Source organism: Oryctolagus cuniculus, chromosome 8 (genome assembly GCF_964237555.1).
Source record: "Oryctolagus cuniculus chromosome 8, mOryCun1.1, whole genome shotgun sequence".
NCBI classification, from domain to species: Eukaryota; Metazoa; Chordata; class Mammalia; order Lagomorpha; family Leporidae; genus Oryctolagus; species Oryctolagus cuniculus.
In genome coordinates this window covers 110,427,107-110,444,525 of record NC_091439.1, presented here as the reverse complement: position 1 = coordinate 110,444,525, position 17,419 = coordinate 110,427,107, and the positions used below count along the sequence as shown (strand labels likewise).

Sequence of the window (17,419 nt, the reverse complement as noted above, 5' to 3'; positions counted from 1 at the left end):
GACCCTTTTTGTTATTGAGATTTTTGAGGTATTTGAATATGTGTCCCATCCCCATCCTTTCCAAATCTTTTTAAATTGACTTGAGTTTTTCAATTGATTTTTCTTAAATTGTGATTTTTTCTTTATTGTTGTGAAATTAGACATTTCTGTACAGTGGTTACACTTGAAATTTACTATGCATACTTAATGATAAATTATTAAATAAATCTGAACCCGCTTCTCCATCACTACAGAGACCTCAGAACATGTCTTTGTTTTCTGGCTATTATGTTTGTTACTTTAATTTTACTCCTAAGGCTTTTCTATTAGATTTGCCTGTATGATTATGGTTTATGTGTTCCATGCCTGTACATTTTAGATCTTTGTTTTTGGAGTAATTTTTCTTCTCTCAATGTGTATCTAATAGAAGTTCTTTTGAGGAAGTCTGTTGGTTGTAAGTTTTGCTTACTTTTTGTTTATAAATGTCTGTTTTCATTAAAGTACAACTTTGTTGGGTGTGCCTTTCTATGTTGATAATGATTTTCTGTCAGCAGTGAAGAATTCACGATGTATTCTCTGCACTTTAGGTTCCGGGAAGTTTGTGGTCAGTCTCAATCTGGTTCCTGCTCACCTTGCAAAGTGAGGGGCTTTGTATGTTAGGGCTTCAAGAGGGTTGCTGGATCTTCCTCCAGTGCTGTGGGTGTTTGCCATATGACAGTTCTCTTTCCCATTATAAATTAAGTTTCTGTTTGAACTTAATGACACAATTTTGGTAGCTTTCTGTTTTTGTTTTTTAAGTGCCCTAACCTTGGTTTTTATTTGTTGTGTTGTGCTTCTTTAGTTGCTTTTCCCCATCTTCCTGGTTCTGCTCCTTCATGGCCTAGTCTTGTGGACACCAGCAAGCAGTGGGACTATTACGCGAGAAGAGAGAAAGACCGAGACAGAGAAAGAGACAGAGACAGAGAGCGCGACCGGGACCGGGACCGAGAAAGAGAGCGCACCCGCGAGAGAGAGCGGGAGCGTGACCACAGTCCCACGCCGAGTGTCTTCAACAGGTCTGTTGGCTGTGCGGGAATTTCTGCACGTGTAGCTCACACACACTTTTGGGCTTATATTTGATGTACAAAAGTGACTTCCAGTTTGCTTGGAAGAGGGATGCTTGAAGAAGAGTACTTAGGAAAAGGCTTTTTTTTTTTTTTTTCTAGCTTTTATTTATTTATTTTTAAAAGATTTATTTTTGTGGCCAGCGCCGTGGCTCACTGGTTAATCCTCTGCCTGCAGCGCCAGCATCCCATATGGGCGCCAGGTTCTAGTCTCAGTTGCTCCTCTTCCAGGCCAGCTCTCTGCTGTGGTCTGGGAGTGCAGTGGAGGATGGCCCAAGTGCTTGGGCCCTGCACCCCATGGGAGACCAGGAGGAAGCACCTGGCTCCTGGCTTCAGATAGGCACAGTGCGCCTGCCATAGTGATCATTTTGGGGGGTGAACCAACGGAAAGGAAGACCTTTCTCTCTATCTCTCTGTCTCTCACTGTCTAACTCTGCCTGTTAAAAAAAAAGAAAAAAGATTTATTTATTTATTTATTTATTTGAGAGGGAGAGAGAGGTCTTCCATCCACTGGTTCACTCCCCAAATGGCTGAAACGGCCAGAGCTGGGCCATCCTACACTGCCTTCCCAGGTACATTAGTAGGGAGATGGGCTGGAAGTGGCGCAGCCAGATTTTGAACCCAGGCACCCATGTGGGGTGATGGTGCTACAGATGTTGCCACAGCGAATGAATATTTTTAGTGTAAGAAAAAAAACAAGAGTTTGCCATTACATGATCTTTCTTTCTTTACATATAGAAGTAAGCACTGATTGTATATGTTCATATCAATCTATGGATAAAAATGGACAGAAGTTTGTTATGGCTTTGTCGTTCAGTTATTAGAATATGTCTAGAGTTCCTGATTTGTCAAAATTACATATTTAATTTATCAAAGTTATCTTTAATGGTCCATCTTATCACAGCTCAGTTGCTTTGAAAGAGTTGAAATTTACCTGATTTGTTGGAATATTAGTTTCCTCGGGCTGCTATAATAGAATCTGGTAAACCAGGGCTTAGGACAAGAGATGTGGATTCCCACAGTTCTGGAGTATAGAAGTTCATCATCAGTGTCATCGGGGTTGATTCTTTTATAAATGCTTTCATGGGGACCAAAACTGTGGCTCAGCTGGTGAAGCCGCCCCACCGTCTGCAGTGCCAGCATCCCATGTGGGCACCGGTTTGAGACCCGGCTGCACCATTTCCAATCCCTGAGAATGCCCCTGAAAAGGCAGTGGAAGATTGCCTACGTGCTTGGGCGCCTGTACCCACAAAGGAGACCTAGAAGGGCCTCCTGGCTACCGCCAGGCCTACCCCCAGCTATTGTGGCCACTTTGGGAGTGAACCTGCAGATGGAAGATTCATCTCTCTCCTTCCCTGCCTCCCTCCCTCCCACACTCCTACTCTCACCCACCCACCTCCCTCCCTGCCTCCTTCCTTCTCCTCCTCCTCTCTTTCCCCCCAGTAGAAAAAAAAATTTAAAAGATAAAAGACTTGGAGAGAGAACCCACTCCAGTCTTCTCTCATAGTTTCTGATGGTCACTGGCACTCCAAGGTTTTCCTCAGCTTCTGTGGTTGTAGGCTCTATCTCTGTCTTAATTCTTTTCTCTGTATCTAAATTCCCTCATATAAGAATAATAGTCATTGGATAGTCTAATACGTTACAACTTCATCTTGTTAACTTTGCAAGGACTCTATTTCCAAATAGGGTCATATTCATAGGTGCCAGCGTTAGAACTTAGCTTTTTGGGAAACAGAATTCAACCCAGTACATTTGGTAATCAAAGTCTTTTCAGTTTTCTCAGTTTCCTAGAACACTGAAGGGGGTTACCAAGATTTTTCAAGACTACTATTTATACTTGTTACTGTCACTCTTTCATTTAGGCAACTTGTTTAACTTAATATGCTTGGATAGGTTTGGGAAAACCAAAATACTATTAATTTTAATACATCTTTCGTAAGACTTTTCCCTTTTTTAATTTTCATGTTTAATTTTTTAAAAAGATTTACCTATTTATTTGAAAGGCAGAGTTACAGAGAGGCAGAGGCAGAGAAAGAGAGGGGTCTTGAAGCAGTGCAGGCTTAGCAATGAGCAACTCTGGAAGTCAAGGATCTGGAAACTGCTCCGAGACCTCCGTGCTGCTGGGAGGAGTGCATGTACTGACCGGGCCTGGTGTGTCCTCCCATCTGAAGAACAGATGTCAGGTGCATGTCAGAATCCCTGAGACACAGCTTTCTTCACAGTCTTGCCTCAGCGCACGTGGCGTGCGTTCTAACCCCAGTCCTGTCCCCAGGCAGCCTCGCTCTGCTGGGATCACACACGCTCCGTGCGTTCTGTTCCCATTCGTCCTCCCAGCCTCTCTCCCGCCTTGTTCACCTCTGTGTTCTGTGAGCTGCCCTCTGGATGCTCCCTGCACGTCTTCCCTGAGTTCCTTCTAAGTGCACAGACCACGGTGTTCATTTCTGTGTCCTGACCACTGTGTACCATTGTGCTTGGCACATAATCAACGTGTCAACAGGTCAGTGATCACAATAGAGAATCTTGAAAGTGACTGAAAGGCAATGATGTTATCTAGACCGATTTTGAAAGGGCCAAAATTCAGCCGTGCCTTCTCAGAGCATCAGTGCGGCCATCCTGGTCCTCACCATGCTGGTGCAGGGACCGCCGCAGTTCAGCATGAAGTGAGTCAGAGACAAATACAAGTAACCCACAGGTACAGGAGCACATGTTGATGGAGGCAGCATTTCTAGTTGAATGTGGTCATATGATTGTAGACTTCTCAACCCAGCGGTCTTAGGAATGATCTAGTCTACATCTCGATTTGTTGAGTTAGGAGCTAGAAGTTTAGAGAAATTAGGTGGTTGGCTGGCGCCGCGGCTCACTAGGCTAATCCTCCACCTGTGGCTCTGGCACACCGGGTTCTAGTCCCAGTTGGAGTGCTGGATTCTGTCCTGGTTGCTCCTCTCCCAGGCCAGCTCTCTGCTGTGGCCCAGGAAGGCAGTGGAGGATGACTCAGGTCCTTGGGCCCTGCACCTGCATGGGAGACCAGGAGAAGCACCTGGCTCCTGGCTTCGGATTGGCGCAGCACGCCAGCCACAACGCACCAGCCATAGCGGCCACTTAGGAGGTGAACCAACGGAAAAAGGAAGACCTTTCTCTCTCTTTTCTCTCACTGTCTAGCTCTCTAGCTCTGCCTGTCAAAAAAAAAAAAAAAAAAAAAAAAAAAGAGGTTGTGATAATAGACCCATATTATCTTGAATCTGATTGAGGCATTATTCAGGATCGTTCTGAGTCTTAAAATTAGGTAGTTAGAAATTCTGTGACTTTTTATCCTTACCCTTATTCCTCTCTGGGCACATCTTTCTTTTTCTTTTTAAAGCATTCATTCATGTAGCTGACATTTTTTCGTTCCTGTCATAGGCTAGGACTAGTGCTATGTACTGGGGAGACAAAACGACACAGTGTTTGCAGATGTAACCCTGCTACTATGTTGCCCAGCTGGTAGGGGCTGCCTGTAGTTGAGGACTTTGATGAAAAGCACATGCAAGAAGGAACTGAAAAGAATTTTTAATCTTTTTTCCTTCCTTTGGCTTCTAGTAATTTGATTTATATATTGTAGGCACTAGTAAGATTTTATTGGTCGACTAAGTATTTAGCTATACGCTGCGTATGTGTGAGTGGTGTGTTTGTTGGGGGTACATCTGCTGTTGACTTCAGCCACTTAAATGCATAGTTCTGATAATGTAGCTGAAATGAATGTTTGAGATAGCACTGCTGTCTAGAGAATGTTGATGTTTATCAGTAAGGCGCTTATTAAAACCCGGTAGGAAAGGTTTTTTTGCATAAATACATGATGTTTATAGAAGATGGGGAGCTAAATTTTCTTGATTCTTCTCTTTCTGACCCACACATGCACAGATGCTGCTGAGTTTTTATTCAAACTTCAAAAAATTGTCAGTGGTTATCCCAGGTTTGATTTTTCCGGTTCCTGAGCTTCAGGGCGTGAGGAGTCGGTGTTTACCTAGATTTGATTCAAAGCTGAAGGCCAGAGAGGCCAGAGGTGAGAGATGCTTAGTGTGCTGAATTAGCGGAGGAAACATTTGGACTCGAGGATCCAAGTGAAGTTTAAGTGAAGGCTGTTTCTGAAGAGTGACCAAACAGTGTCTGAAAAAGCAAAATGTCATGTAGTGTTTGCTGCATTACAAATTACAGGGTCATTGTTCTGAAAATTACAGACCAGTTTCCACATCTGTTTTTTAAACAGTTTAATTGGGAGCCAGAAGGAAGATTGGTCATTCTAGGATGTTTAAAATGAGCTCTAATGGTTTCCAGGTCGAGAGAAACCTTTGTTTGCAGTCATTGAGCTGGAAAGGGGTAGAAGGCGGGTCTTGATATTTTGTGAGACCAAATCTACCATCTTTCATATACTCCCATCTGATGGCTGCTTTAGGAATCTAAAAGCCCAAAGCCAAAAGAATTTGTTTTAGTTTACGGGGTTGGAAAAGGGTTACAGAGGACAAACTGCGAGGTACTGACCTGGACTGTTTCTCTCTAATCGCAGGTAGTGGCAGGCATTTGAAAGAGAGCCTCGGGTTGGAAAAGAGTTTGCCTTGGTGCCTCTGTGCTTTAGAGACTTTGTAGTGACTGCAGGGTCAGTAATCTTTACTAACAAATATTCTGCTTCTGAAAAATTGAAGCATTAAATTCACTGGAGACTTGTGCTTATTGAGCACCTACTGTTATACCAGACAGGTGTACATGGTATTACCAGTTCTATAAAAATTGCAGATGCTTATTGCTGGGTTCATAGAGGAGAAAGCTGAGGTTTAGTGAGGCTCAGTAACAGGTAGCGTCACTCGTTTCATAAGTGGTACAATCCGATGGAACCTGGGTTCACGCTGCCCGTAACCTGTGCCTCCACCCTCCGTTGTGTGGCACACAGCTGCAGGGAGCAGAGAGATGCTGGGGTGTAGGTATCCGTACGTGTGCACTCATACAGCAAGCAGTCGGCCGTGGCTGGGTGGCCGTGCGCTGTGGCGTCGGGCGCCTTGCCAGGACCTGGGCGGGCCTGTCCCTTTGTGCTTGTGCTCTCTCCTGCCTGTCTGTTGCTCCCACTCGGATTGAACGTCTTGATACCTCATGCAGATCACTGATACAGTCTATGTGAGGCGAGTTTCAGAGACTGAAGCTCCTTAGCAGACAGTCTTCCAGAAGAGACTTCTGTGTGAGAAAATTGACAGACACAAGGTTGTGGAGTATGCTGATTGATTTGCTAAGTGCTTGCTTAAAAGGAAGCTCCAGGGATCTCACTGAGAGGACCCGGGAGGAAGACAGGTCTAGGAGGCCAGGGAAGACCACCTCTGACCCTAGCTGTCAGCCCAGCTTCAGCAGTGCGCGTGATTCCGCCCAAAATGAGGAAGCAGAGCTGCAGCTGACATGCATGCCTTGGGGCCGTGGCCCCTGCTCCCCCGCGCACAAGTACAGGATGTTTTAGTGATTAGGATTCTGGAGTATGTACAGTCTGCGTATTTTGTATGGCTGTTTTGGAAGTCCTATCCATGTCTCTCTTTCATATTCTATATGTATGTGTTGTCTTTCTGTAGTTAATAAACAAGGTTTAAGAACTTTTAGCTGCTTTCTAACTCGTAGGTACTCTGAGCCATATGTCCTTGGAATCATAACTGTGTGCCCAAGATTCATGACTAATATACGAATTTTGGTTAGAAATCTGAGATATACAAACGTGCTTTTAATGGTAGAGAAGCAAATGAAGACGAAGCTGCTGATTATATTTTAAATAAGTTACAGAACCCATTTCTGCCCCCCCCCATAAAAATCTGTCTTTCCCCCCCTCTCTCTGTAGCTCTGCCTTGCAAGTAAATAAGTAAATTTTAGAGGGTTTGGGGTGTAGCATTGTGGCACAGCCAGTTAAGCTGCTGTCTGCATCTCCAACATCCCATATGGGCAGCAGTTCAAATCCTGGCTACTCCACTTCTGATCCGGCTCCCTGCTATGCACCTGAGAAAGCAGTGGAAGATGGCCCAAGTGCTTGGGTCCCTGCACCCACATAGGAGACCTGGTTGAACCTCCTGGCTTTTTGGGGAGTGAACCAGTGGATACAAGATCTCTCTTCTGTTTCTTTTTTTCTAAGCCTGCCTTTCAAATGAATAAGTCTTTAAAAAACAAATAAAAAAGCAAAGCAGGGGTGGGCGTTTAGCTTAGAGCTTAAGATGCCCACATTCTCATATCAGAGCACCTGACTCCAGCTTCCTTTTCTCTCCCACAGAGAGTTTCTCAAAATAATTTTCTTTTTAAAATTTATTTAATTATTTGAAAGAGTGAGAGGGAGACGCAGAGACAGATCTCATTCACTGGTGCGCTCACTGCCAGGTCGCTGTAGCAGCAAGCCCTGGGCCAAGCTGAAGCCAGCAGCCTGGAGCTGGGTCTCCCACGTGGGAGACCTAGCACTTGGGCCATCTTACACTGCTTTGCCAGGTTATTAGCAGAGAGCCGGATCTGACGTGGAGCTGCCGGGACACAAACTGGCACGTAGAGCGGATGCTGGTATTGCAGGTCACGGCTCAGCTTGCTGCGTCACAGCGCCCTCCCCTCGAGAGCATTTTTAAAAGCATTGTTATATAAAAGCTCTGTCCCTGACAAGTGTGCTAACGCAGAACACAATTGGTCATTTAACATCATGTGCTCTTACTGTATATTTTGTTTTCTTATATTCTATCCAGTACTAATTTTGGAACAAGCCTTGTGTACTGTTAACTCAAGAAATATTTCCCATCTATTCTCCAAGGTTCTGATATATGGAGGCTTCTGGTTTGAACTTCAGGATCTTTATGAAAGCTTGAAGTTATTCAGAATTACAGTTCAGTTGTCAAGAAACTTGTTTCTATTCCAATTTCAGTGACGAAGAGCGATACAGATACAGAGAATATGCCGAGAGAGGGTATGAGCGGCACAGAGCGAGTCGGGAGAAAGAGGAGCGGCACAGAGAGAGACGGCACAGGGAGAAGGAGGAGAGCAGACACAAGTCCTCTCGAAGGTTTGCTCCTGAGTCGAGTCGTGAGGCTGAGAGAGAAGCTGATTGGATTTTAGCCATGAGAGCAAATGTTTACAGATGGCCCATAGAACGGATGTGTTTCTATTTGGAAGATTCAGAATAATCTGTGGTTCCTTGCAAGCTTCAACAAAGATTTTAACTCTAGCAAAACTACATTTAATGTCCCAAAACCAGAAGTAATGTGGAGGAAAAAAATCATGTATGAGAGATATTTGCTTACAACATAATCTCATTGAGAGGAAATTTTGGCGTATGAATCCGTCTTTAGTAGTAAATAGTAAATAGCAGTGTTTGGTTCAGTTAAAGAAAATTTGGGGCTTGCAGTCTCCAAAAACAACATGAGCAACAAAAAACCAGCACTAAATTCTAAGGCCTATTTATATAAAATGCCTTCTGTGCTGACGGAGTGCTTCGGTTCCCTGTTTGTAGTTAGCCATGTACAACAGAGAACGCGGCGCTGGGACTCTGAGGTGGTATTGGTAAGGTGGCCCTGGAATGTGATTCTGCATCAGAGTCACATTCAAACTGATGTGGTTCCTCCGTGTCTTTATGAGACAAGAAAAGAATGGGTTAGATTATTTGAAGTCCAGGTGTTGTGTTGAGAATCAGAGTGGCTGATTTTTATCACAAAGTGTGTACTTAAGGGTTTTTAAACAGTACATTGTTTTTTGTTTGTTTGTTTGTTTTTCAGTAACAGTAGACGTCGCCATGAGAGTGAAGAAGGAGACAGTCACAGGAGGCACAAACACAAAAAATCTAAAAGAAGCAAAGAAGGGAAGGAGGCCGGCAGTGAGCCCGCCCCCGAGCAGGAGAGCACCGAGGCGGCACCCGCAGAGTAGGCGTGGGCGGGGCCTCGTGTCTGCAGCAGTGCCGGAACTAGATATTGTAAATCTTGTTATTTTTCTGGATAATGTTTAAGAAATTCACCTTTAATCTTGTTCTGTTAGTATGAAAAGTTAACTTTTTTTCCAAAATAAAAGTCGATTTTTCATGTTAAGTTAAAGATGCTTGTCATGTAGTATTTAAAAATCGAATAGCAGCCGTGCTTTACATCTAGGGAAGTACTGCGAGTGAATCACGTTAGGGGTTCAGGAGCACCGTGCCTGTGGTACGCACAGTGTCCGAGACAGGTCAGGCCGCACCTCGGCCACGGTCGTCCTGGCAATCAGCAGTCTCATCAGAGGCTGCACTGCAGAAGGCATCAGGAGGCCCCTCTTGAGTCTGTCTTCACTGCTGTGGCATTCCTGTTCCTGCTGCGCACGGTCAACGACTCATGCACGTGTTTGCTTTTACACGGCTTTGTTTTGTGTCTGGGTTTTTGTTTTTTGGGTTGGGGGAGACAGATACAGCAAGCTCCCATCTGCTGATTTAATCCCTGCAACAGCCTGGACTGGACCAAGCTGAAGCTGGGAACCAGGAATTCGATTCAGGTCTCCCATGGGGGTAGCAGGAACCCAACTACTTGAGCCGTTGAGCCATCATCTGCTGCCTCCCAGTGTTAGCAGGAAGTTGGAACCAGGAGCAGGAGGCAGGTAGTGAACCCAGGTACTCCACTGTGGGACATGTGTGTCCCAACTGATGTCTTCACTAATAGGCTAAATGCCACCCACCCCGGCTTTTTGATGGCAGGATCTCACTGTGCTAGATTGGGGCTCATGGGGAAGCTGGATGGGCGGTTTTATATGTAAATTACGCAGGTGGAAGGCATTTGGGTGGCCTCTGAAGCCACTTGCTCTGGTGTGGTTCCCAGCAGGCTCATGTTCCAACACGGATCATTGTGACCAGCTTGGATCCCCTCACGCCGGCTGGGGTGGCCCTCCTTGGTGCATTTTCCCAGGCTCATTGGTGGAGCTGCACGTGCAGTTCCTGACAGTTACTAGTTACGTTGTGAGGACAGCTGAACGCCAATTCTTATTGAGCCATGAAAGCCCAAGTTTATAATTCCGTGAGCACTTTCAGGGATAACCCTCAGAGATGATTCTCCAGTCACATAAACAGATGACCTGGTATTTGAAAGAGCAGATTGCCGGCTCTTTGAAATAGTGCTGACAGAAGGAAACTTAGAATTAGCATCACATACAAAAGGCGGCTATGGTTTGTGGAAAAATATTTATTTCTCATTTGCTGAATGTTTTTAGCAATGAATGCATTTTTCAAAATCCTCTTGCTTTAAATTAAAAATGCCCGTAACGTACCCTTTGCTGATCTCAGCCTGAACCAGCATTTGAGTTGATGATTTGAATTCGGTGGGCCCTAACAAACCATTTCAGGTGCTCGAGAGCGTTTTATTGAGCACAAAATACAAATGAAGGAGTACAGTGCAGTGCTGCATCCTAGATCAGACCATTCTGTAGTAGTTTTTATTTTTTGAGAGTCCTATTTTCTGAGGTGCAATTGGCTTTATTAGATTAGGCCTTCTCTGACATTTTCACAAAGTTTTCGTTCACTATAAAAATTGACAAGATAAATACATTGTTCCAGCTTAGCCCGTGTGTCATGTTCTCTGACCCGTTATTGATGCTACAAGAATGTGCCAGGCCAGGACACCAGAGTGAGGGTGATTCTTCCTTTGAGTTCCTTCAGCATTCGAGCCAAGCAGGCGTGCGTCATTCCTGCTGTGCTCCTGCCGTTGACTGCGAGGAGAATGTCACCGCACCTGAACAAGGCAGCAGGAGGGATGTTTGGTTTCTTAGCTGAAGTTTATGCAGATTGATTTTGGTGGCCTCATTTCTGCTAGATTTGTTTGGTTTTGATTACTTAAGGGTCTCCCCCCCCCTTAGATTCTTTAAGCATGCTAGTCATTCCGCTTGTGTTAAAAGGGGTGCTCAAGGTAGAGCGACCTGCAGTGTAGGGCCGAGAGCACGTGCGATCGATCATCGGGGTGTTTTATGTTAAATGCTGTGCAAGTGTTTTATTTTCTTGCCCACCCTTCCCCTCAAAAGGAAGAGCCCTTATTTCAGATGGGGCCAGTATTGTGTGTCTGAAGCAAAGGACCTGAATGTAAGCTCTCTGTGCAGCAGTTGTCTTTATTACCTGATCCTTCCATCGTTGTACGCTGGTGTGCCTTCCACCACGGATTTGATAAAGAAAGGCTTGTTTCCGCTGTGTTCTTCATACCCTCCCACGATGCAGAAGCCCAGGCTGCCTGCCGCGTTTCTGCGTAGTGCGACATCTTTGCAGTGATACAAGTACCTGGGATAGAACAGAATTGGAGGATATGCACAGTTCAGTGTAACGGCTGGAGACGGAGTATTGTGCCTGTATCCCATTCCTTCTGCTGGCATTTTCTTAAGGCTAAATAACACTGGACAGCTCCCGCCCAAGTGTGTTTCTAGCTCAGCAACCTCTATGCTACAGCTGGCTACAGCAAACATTATGACCATCATATTTTTATTTACCTGAGTATAAATTTTTAATGAAGGCAGAAATCTTTCGAACAAATCGTTAAAATCAAGAAAATGTAGGTGTAATGAATGACTTTGTTAGCGTGTACTTGACCTTCGGAAAGCTCTAGTGCATATCGGGCTCTGCATGTTTGGTAGGTGACTGAGAAGTGTGCAGGCGGAATGTGAGTGGGATTGCACCTTCAGGAAAGCGGAACTGCAGACGCTGAGAAACCAGCTGCTGGAGGGATGGGAGGAGAGCGCACAGCCCTGCGGTGGGTGGGTGGGTGGGTGGGTGGAGGCCTCAGCCAACCAGGGAGGGAGGCTGGGCACATTCTGCTACTCTCCCTGGTCACTGGCTCCCTGCTCGCCAGGACTCCTGTGTCTGCCACATGTGTGCTGTAGTCCATGAACTCCTGAGAGGAACACGTTTTCATGTTGGCAAAAATCAGGATATGACTACTGTTTATAAACTGTACCTTAAAATAACATTGCTTTTTGAAAACCAATAAAAGTCTCTTGTGAATAAGTGAAGTTGCTCGTTACAGTTGTTACCGATCTTGCTAATCAGGGTAATGTGACTTTTTTCACGACGTTGCCAATACTCAGTTGAAGTAAAACCACCTCTGAGGTTTAATGAATACCTTTAAAATGTAGTGCTTTGTATCTGTTGTCCTACATATCATTTATAATAATTCGATAGCTGAAAAACATGAATGTCATTAAATGAGAAAACGACTTACTGTCAAATACCTGCTATTTCACAAGAAACTTTGATGTCAGTTGATGACTTCAGCCTGTAGAAGCCGTGGTGTGTGGGATAGATACCATGTTGTACTTAATAGCTTACTGAGTGCTTGTGCACGGAGCAGGTCCGTGCCTAGCCCCCGACACCAAGGCAATGACATTCCCTGTGGGAGACCCTGTGCCCAGCGTCTGGGATTGGAAAGTCATTAGAAGATGCCTTTCCCAGGTCATGCTCCTAGTCTGCAGACACAACAGGTTCATGGAGTAGGACCTGAAACTGTCCCTGTTTGTCACCCTTGTGACATACCCTCATTGCTCCCTCTGGGCCTCCTTCCTCGTAGTTCCTGGTCCCTGCAGTCGTGCTCCTGAGCAACACCAGAACTGCATCCTCCGTCACTGTTCTGCTACCTGTCACCGACCTTCCCAGGTCACAGCCTCGGAACCATGACCTTACATCCGGGTCAACTCCTCCGCTTAGCTTCTACGTGTTGGGGAGGACATGGGGTACTTCACTTAGTAGCCCCTGGTTCTGTGCGTTTTTCTGCAGATGACACAACTTCCCCTTTTTGTGGCTGAATAATACTCCATTGTGCATACACCATGCATTTTCTAAACCATTCACCCGTCTCTGGGCAGCGAGGTTGATTCGTGTCTGCTGTTGTGAATAGTGCTGCAGTCAGCGTGGGAGTGCAGTATCTCACGTGCCGATGTCATTGTCTTCAGCTACATGTCAGCAGCCAGATGGCTGGAGCCTCCTGCACTGCTTGAAGATTGCGAGTTTGCAGCAGTGTGTCCCAGTTCCCTCTCGTCTGCATACTGCTAGCATTCATAGCTGTTCTAGCTGGGGCGATACGACACCTCATTGTTAGGATGTGCATTTCCCTGCTAATGACCATGCACTTTTTCCTCTATTTGTGGGCCATCTGTGTTTACTTTTTTGAGAACTGTCTTTAGATCCTTTGCCTATTTTTAAATTGCACTTTTTTTGTTAAGTTTTTTGTTCCTTACGTATTCTGGATATTACTCCTTTGTCAGATGAAGAGTTTGCAAATATTCTTTGTCATTCTGTCGGTTGTGTCCTCACAACACTGATTGTTTCCTTTGCTGCGCAGAGCTTCCTCGTTTGATGGAATCCCACTTGTCTGTCTTTGCCTTAATTTTGCCCGAGCATTTGGAATTTTACCTCCAAAAGCATTGCTTATATTGTAGTCTTGAAATACTTTCACCATGTTTTCTTCCAGTAACTTAATACTTTCAGTTCTTTGGTCCATTTTGAGTTGATTTTTATAGTGATTGAGAGGTGGGTTGTGTGCATGTGTCAAGTTTCAGCTCTCTGCATGTGGATATCCAGTTGTCCCAGCACCATTAATAGCAGAGGCTGTCGTTTGTTCTGTCCCATTTGTGTGTGTGTTCTCACGCCAGTACCGTGCTCTCTGGTTCCTGTAGCTCTGTCATCTGTCTTGAAATCAGGCATCGTAATGCTTCCAGTGTTGCTGCTGAAGCTTGCCTTGGCTCTTCAGTCTATTGTTTTTCTGAGAGAATTATAGGGTTTTTTTTCTATGAGGAGTGCTACTGCAAGAGTGAGGATTGCATTTTATCTGTAAAATTGCTTTGCATAACCGACATTTTAAACACTTTTTCCAACCCATGAACAAAGGAGGTTTTTTTTTTTATTTTATTTTCTTGTGCCTTTTTCAATTTCTAAAATTAGTGCTTTATAATTTTCATTGTAGAGGTTTTTCACGTCCTGGTAAATTCATTCTGTGGTGTGTGTGTGTGGCTACTGTGAATGGGGCTGTGTGTATAATTTCTTAGCAAGTTCATTATTGGTTCTGTTTTTTTATGTGTATTTTTTCTTTAGTGAATTTGTGAACTCTAATAGTCTTGGTAGTCTAGGGTTTTTTGCATGTAGAATCATATCATCTGCAAACAGATAATTCAACTTCTCCCTTCCTATGTGCAGGCCCTCTTTCCCTTACCTAATTGCTCTGGGAAAAACTTCCAGTACTATAAGAGAGTAGACAGCTTTGCCTTTTCTAGATCTTAGGAAACACTTCCAGTTTTCCCCCATTGTATAATGTTTGCTATGGGTTTGTCATAGTCTTTTTTTAATTTTAAAGATTTATTTATTTGAAAGAGTTACACAGAGAGAGAAGGAGAGGGAGAGAGAGAGAGGGGTCTTTCATCTGCTGGTTCACCCCCCAATTGGCTGCAGTGGCTGGAGCTGAGCTGATCTGGAGTCAGGAGCTTCTTCCAGGTCTCCCACACAGGTGCAGGGGTCCAAGGAACTGGGCCATCTACTGCTTTCCCAGGCCATAGCAGGAAGTTGGATTGTAAGGGTACCCGCTGTGCCACAGTGCCAGCCCCATCATATAAAGTCTTTAATATAATATTGGGACCTGGAGCCACCACTTTGGGGTAGCAAGTAAAGCCACTGCCTGCAGTGCTGGCATCCCAGATGGGCACTGGTTCGAGCCCCAGCTGCTCCACTTTTGATTGAGCTCCCAGCTATGGCCTGGGAAAGCAGTAGAAGATGGCCCAAGTGCTGGGCCCCTGCACTCTTGTGGGAGACCTGGAGGAAGTTCCTGTCTCCTGGCTTCAGATCAGCTCAGCTCTGGCCATTGTGGCCATTTGGGAGTGAACCAGTAGATGGAAGATTTCTCCCTCCCTCCCTCCCTGTCTCTGCCTCTGACTTTCAAATAAATCTTTTTAAAAAATAAAGATCACTGATAAATTGAAAAATAACTTTTTTAAAAAAGGATACAGACTGGCTGAAACATACTTCACCAACAAAGATACATGCAGACTGAAAGTGAAAGGATGGAAAAAGAGTCCATGCCGATGGAAAGCAAAAAAGAGCTGGGGTAGCCATCCTAATATCAGACAAAATGGACTTTAACACAAAAATCATCAAAAGAGACAAGGGCATTATGTAATGATTAAGGGATCAGTTCAACGGGAATATGTGTCTATAATGTCTGTGCACCCAATACCAGAGTACTTGGCTATTTAAAACAGATGTTAATGGATCTAAAGGGAAACATAGACTCCAATAATAATGGGGGACTTTAATAGCCCCCTTTAATCAATGGACTGATCAACTAGATAGAAAATCAACAAAGGAAAAACAGAGCTAATCTATACTATGTACCAACTGGATCTAAATGATAGCTACAGTATGTTTCTTCGCACAGTTGAAGAATACATATTCTTTTTATCAGTGCCTGGAACTTTCTCTAGGGTAGACCACATGCTAGCCCATAAAGCAAGTGATAGCAAATTCAAAAACTCAAAATCATACCATGCATCTTTTCTGATAACAGTGGAATGAAGCTGGAAATTAATAACTTAAGAATCTCTAGAAAATATGCAAACACATGCAGCTTGAACAACATGCTCCTGAATGAACAATGGTTCACAGAATAAATAAAAAGGAAATCAAAATATTCCTGGAAATCAATGAAGATGACAATACAACATATCAGAACTTATGGGAAACAGCAAAAGCAGTGTTGAGAGAAGTTTATAGCAATTGGTGCCTACATCAAGAAATTGTAAAGGCATCAAATAAATTAGCTATCAATGAGTCTCAAGGACCTAGGAAGACAACATCAAACCCAAATTTAGTAGGAGAAAATAAATAAAATTAGAGAATAAACATTGAAACAAAAAAAATTTTCAATAGATCAGTGAAATGAAGAGCTGTCATTTTGAAAAAATAAACCAAATGAATACACCATTGGCCCAACTAAGAGACCCCAAAAAAAAATCAGAGATGAAAATGAGGATGTAACAATGGATACCACAGAAATTAAAAGAATGCTCAGGAATTATTATAAATGGCTATATACCAACAAATTGGAAAACCTAGAAGAAATGGATAGATTCCTGGACGTATACAGTCTACCAAAACTGAATCATGAAGACATAGAAAACCTAAACAGATCATTAACTAAGAGATTGAATCAGTGATAGAGACCCTCCCAACAAAGAAAAGCCCAGGACCAGATGGCTTTACTGATGAATTCTACCAGATTTTAAAGAAGAACTAATGTAATTCTTAAGCTATCCAGAACAATTGACAGGGAGGGAATCCTCCCAAACTTGTATGAGGCTAGCATCACCCTAATTCCAAAAGCAGAAAAAGATACAAGAAAGAAAGAGAACTATAGACCAATATCACTGATGAACACAGATGCAAATATCCCCCACAAAATACTAGCTAATTAAACCCAACAACACACCAAAAATATTCACCCAGACCAAGTGGGATTTAACCCTGGTAAGCAAGGATGGTTCAACATTTGCAAATCAATCAATGTGATACATCACATTAACAAAGAATAAAAACTATATGATTATCTTAATGCAGAAAAAGCATTTGATAAAATACAGCATCTTTTGTGATAAAAACCTTAAGCAAATTGGGTATAGAGGGAACATTCCTCAACATGATCAGGGCAATTTATGACTAACCCAAAGACAGCATCATATTGAATGGGGGAAGTTCGGAAGCCTTTCCACTAAGATCCAGAACCAGACAAGGATGCTCACTTTCACTATTGCTATTCAATACGGTCCTGGAAGTTTTAGCCAGAGCGATTAGGCAAGAAAAATGAATCAAAGGGATACAAATGGGAAAGGAGGAAGTAAAATTTTCATTGTCTGCAGATGACATGTCTATATAGGGGAACTACAGACCCCACGAAGAGAATGTTAGAACTCTTATAAAAGAGTTTGACAAAGTTGCAGAATATAAGATTCACACACAAAAATCAGTAGCCTTTGTATATACAGACAATGCCATGGCTGAGAAAGAACTTCTAAGGTCAATCCCATTCAAAACAGCTACAAAGAATTTAAATATTTTAGAATAAATTTAACCAAGGAGGTGAAAGTTCTCTATGCTGAGAATCACCAAATATTAAAGAAAGAAATAAAAGACACAAAAATGGAAAAATCTTCCATGTTCATGAAGTAGAAGAATATCACCAAAAGCAACTTATAGATTCAATACAATCCCAATCAAATATCACCAATGTGCTTCTCAGATCTAGAAAAAATTATGCTAAAACTCATGTGGAAACACAAGAGACCCTGAATAGCTAAAGTAATATTAAACAATAAAAACAAAGCTAGAGCCAACACAATACCAT

The 17,419-nt window shown here is 43.5% G+C and overlaps 2 protein-coding genes across 21 annotated transcripts in view; one reads left to right on the top strand and one right to left on the bottom strand.

The window, feature by feature from the left end:
* FIP1L1 (factor interacting with PAPOLA and CPSF1) overlaps positions 1-9,136 on the top strand; it is a 69,012-nt gene extending 59,876 nt beyond the window's left edge. For 18 of the 19 annotated variants that reach the window (XM_017337807.3, XM_017337806.3, XM_070048122.1 and 15 more), the window contains 3 exons: positions 821-1,034; positions 7,978-8,115; positions 8,825-9,136. In XM_017337807.3, the coding sequence (XP_017193296.1) occupies positions 821-1,034; positions 7,978-8,115; positions 8,825-8,972 (500 nt within the window). In that variant the 3' untranslated portion in view covers positions 8,973-9,136. The remainder of the gene's footprint in view (positions 1-820; positions 1,035-7,977; positions 8,116-8,824) is intronic. The other variant, XM_051835053.2, reaches the window with a different exon arrangement.
* A 1,087-nt stretch (positions 9,137-10,223) lies between these two features.
* Positions 10,224-17,419, bottom strand: part of LNX1 (ligand of numb-protein X 1) — a 101,203-nt gene continuing 94,007 nt past the window's right edge. For both annotated transcript variants that reach the window (XM_070048114.1, XM_070048115.1), the window contains 2 exons: positions 11,167-11,325; positions 10,224-10,789 (listed from right to left, as the gene is read on the bottom strand). In XM_070048114.1, the coding sequence (XP_069904215.1) occupies positions 10,654-10,789; positions 11,167-11,325 (295 nt within the window). In that variant the 3' untranslated portion in view covers positions 10,224-10,653. The remainder of the gene's footprint in view (positions 10,790-11,166; positions 11,326-17,419) is intronic.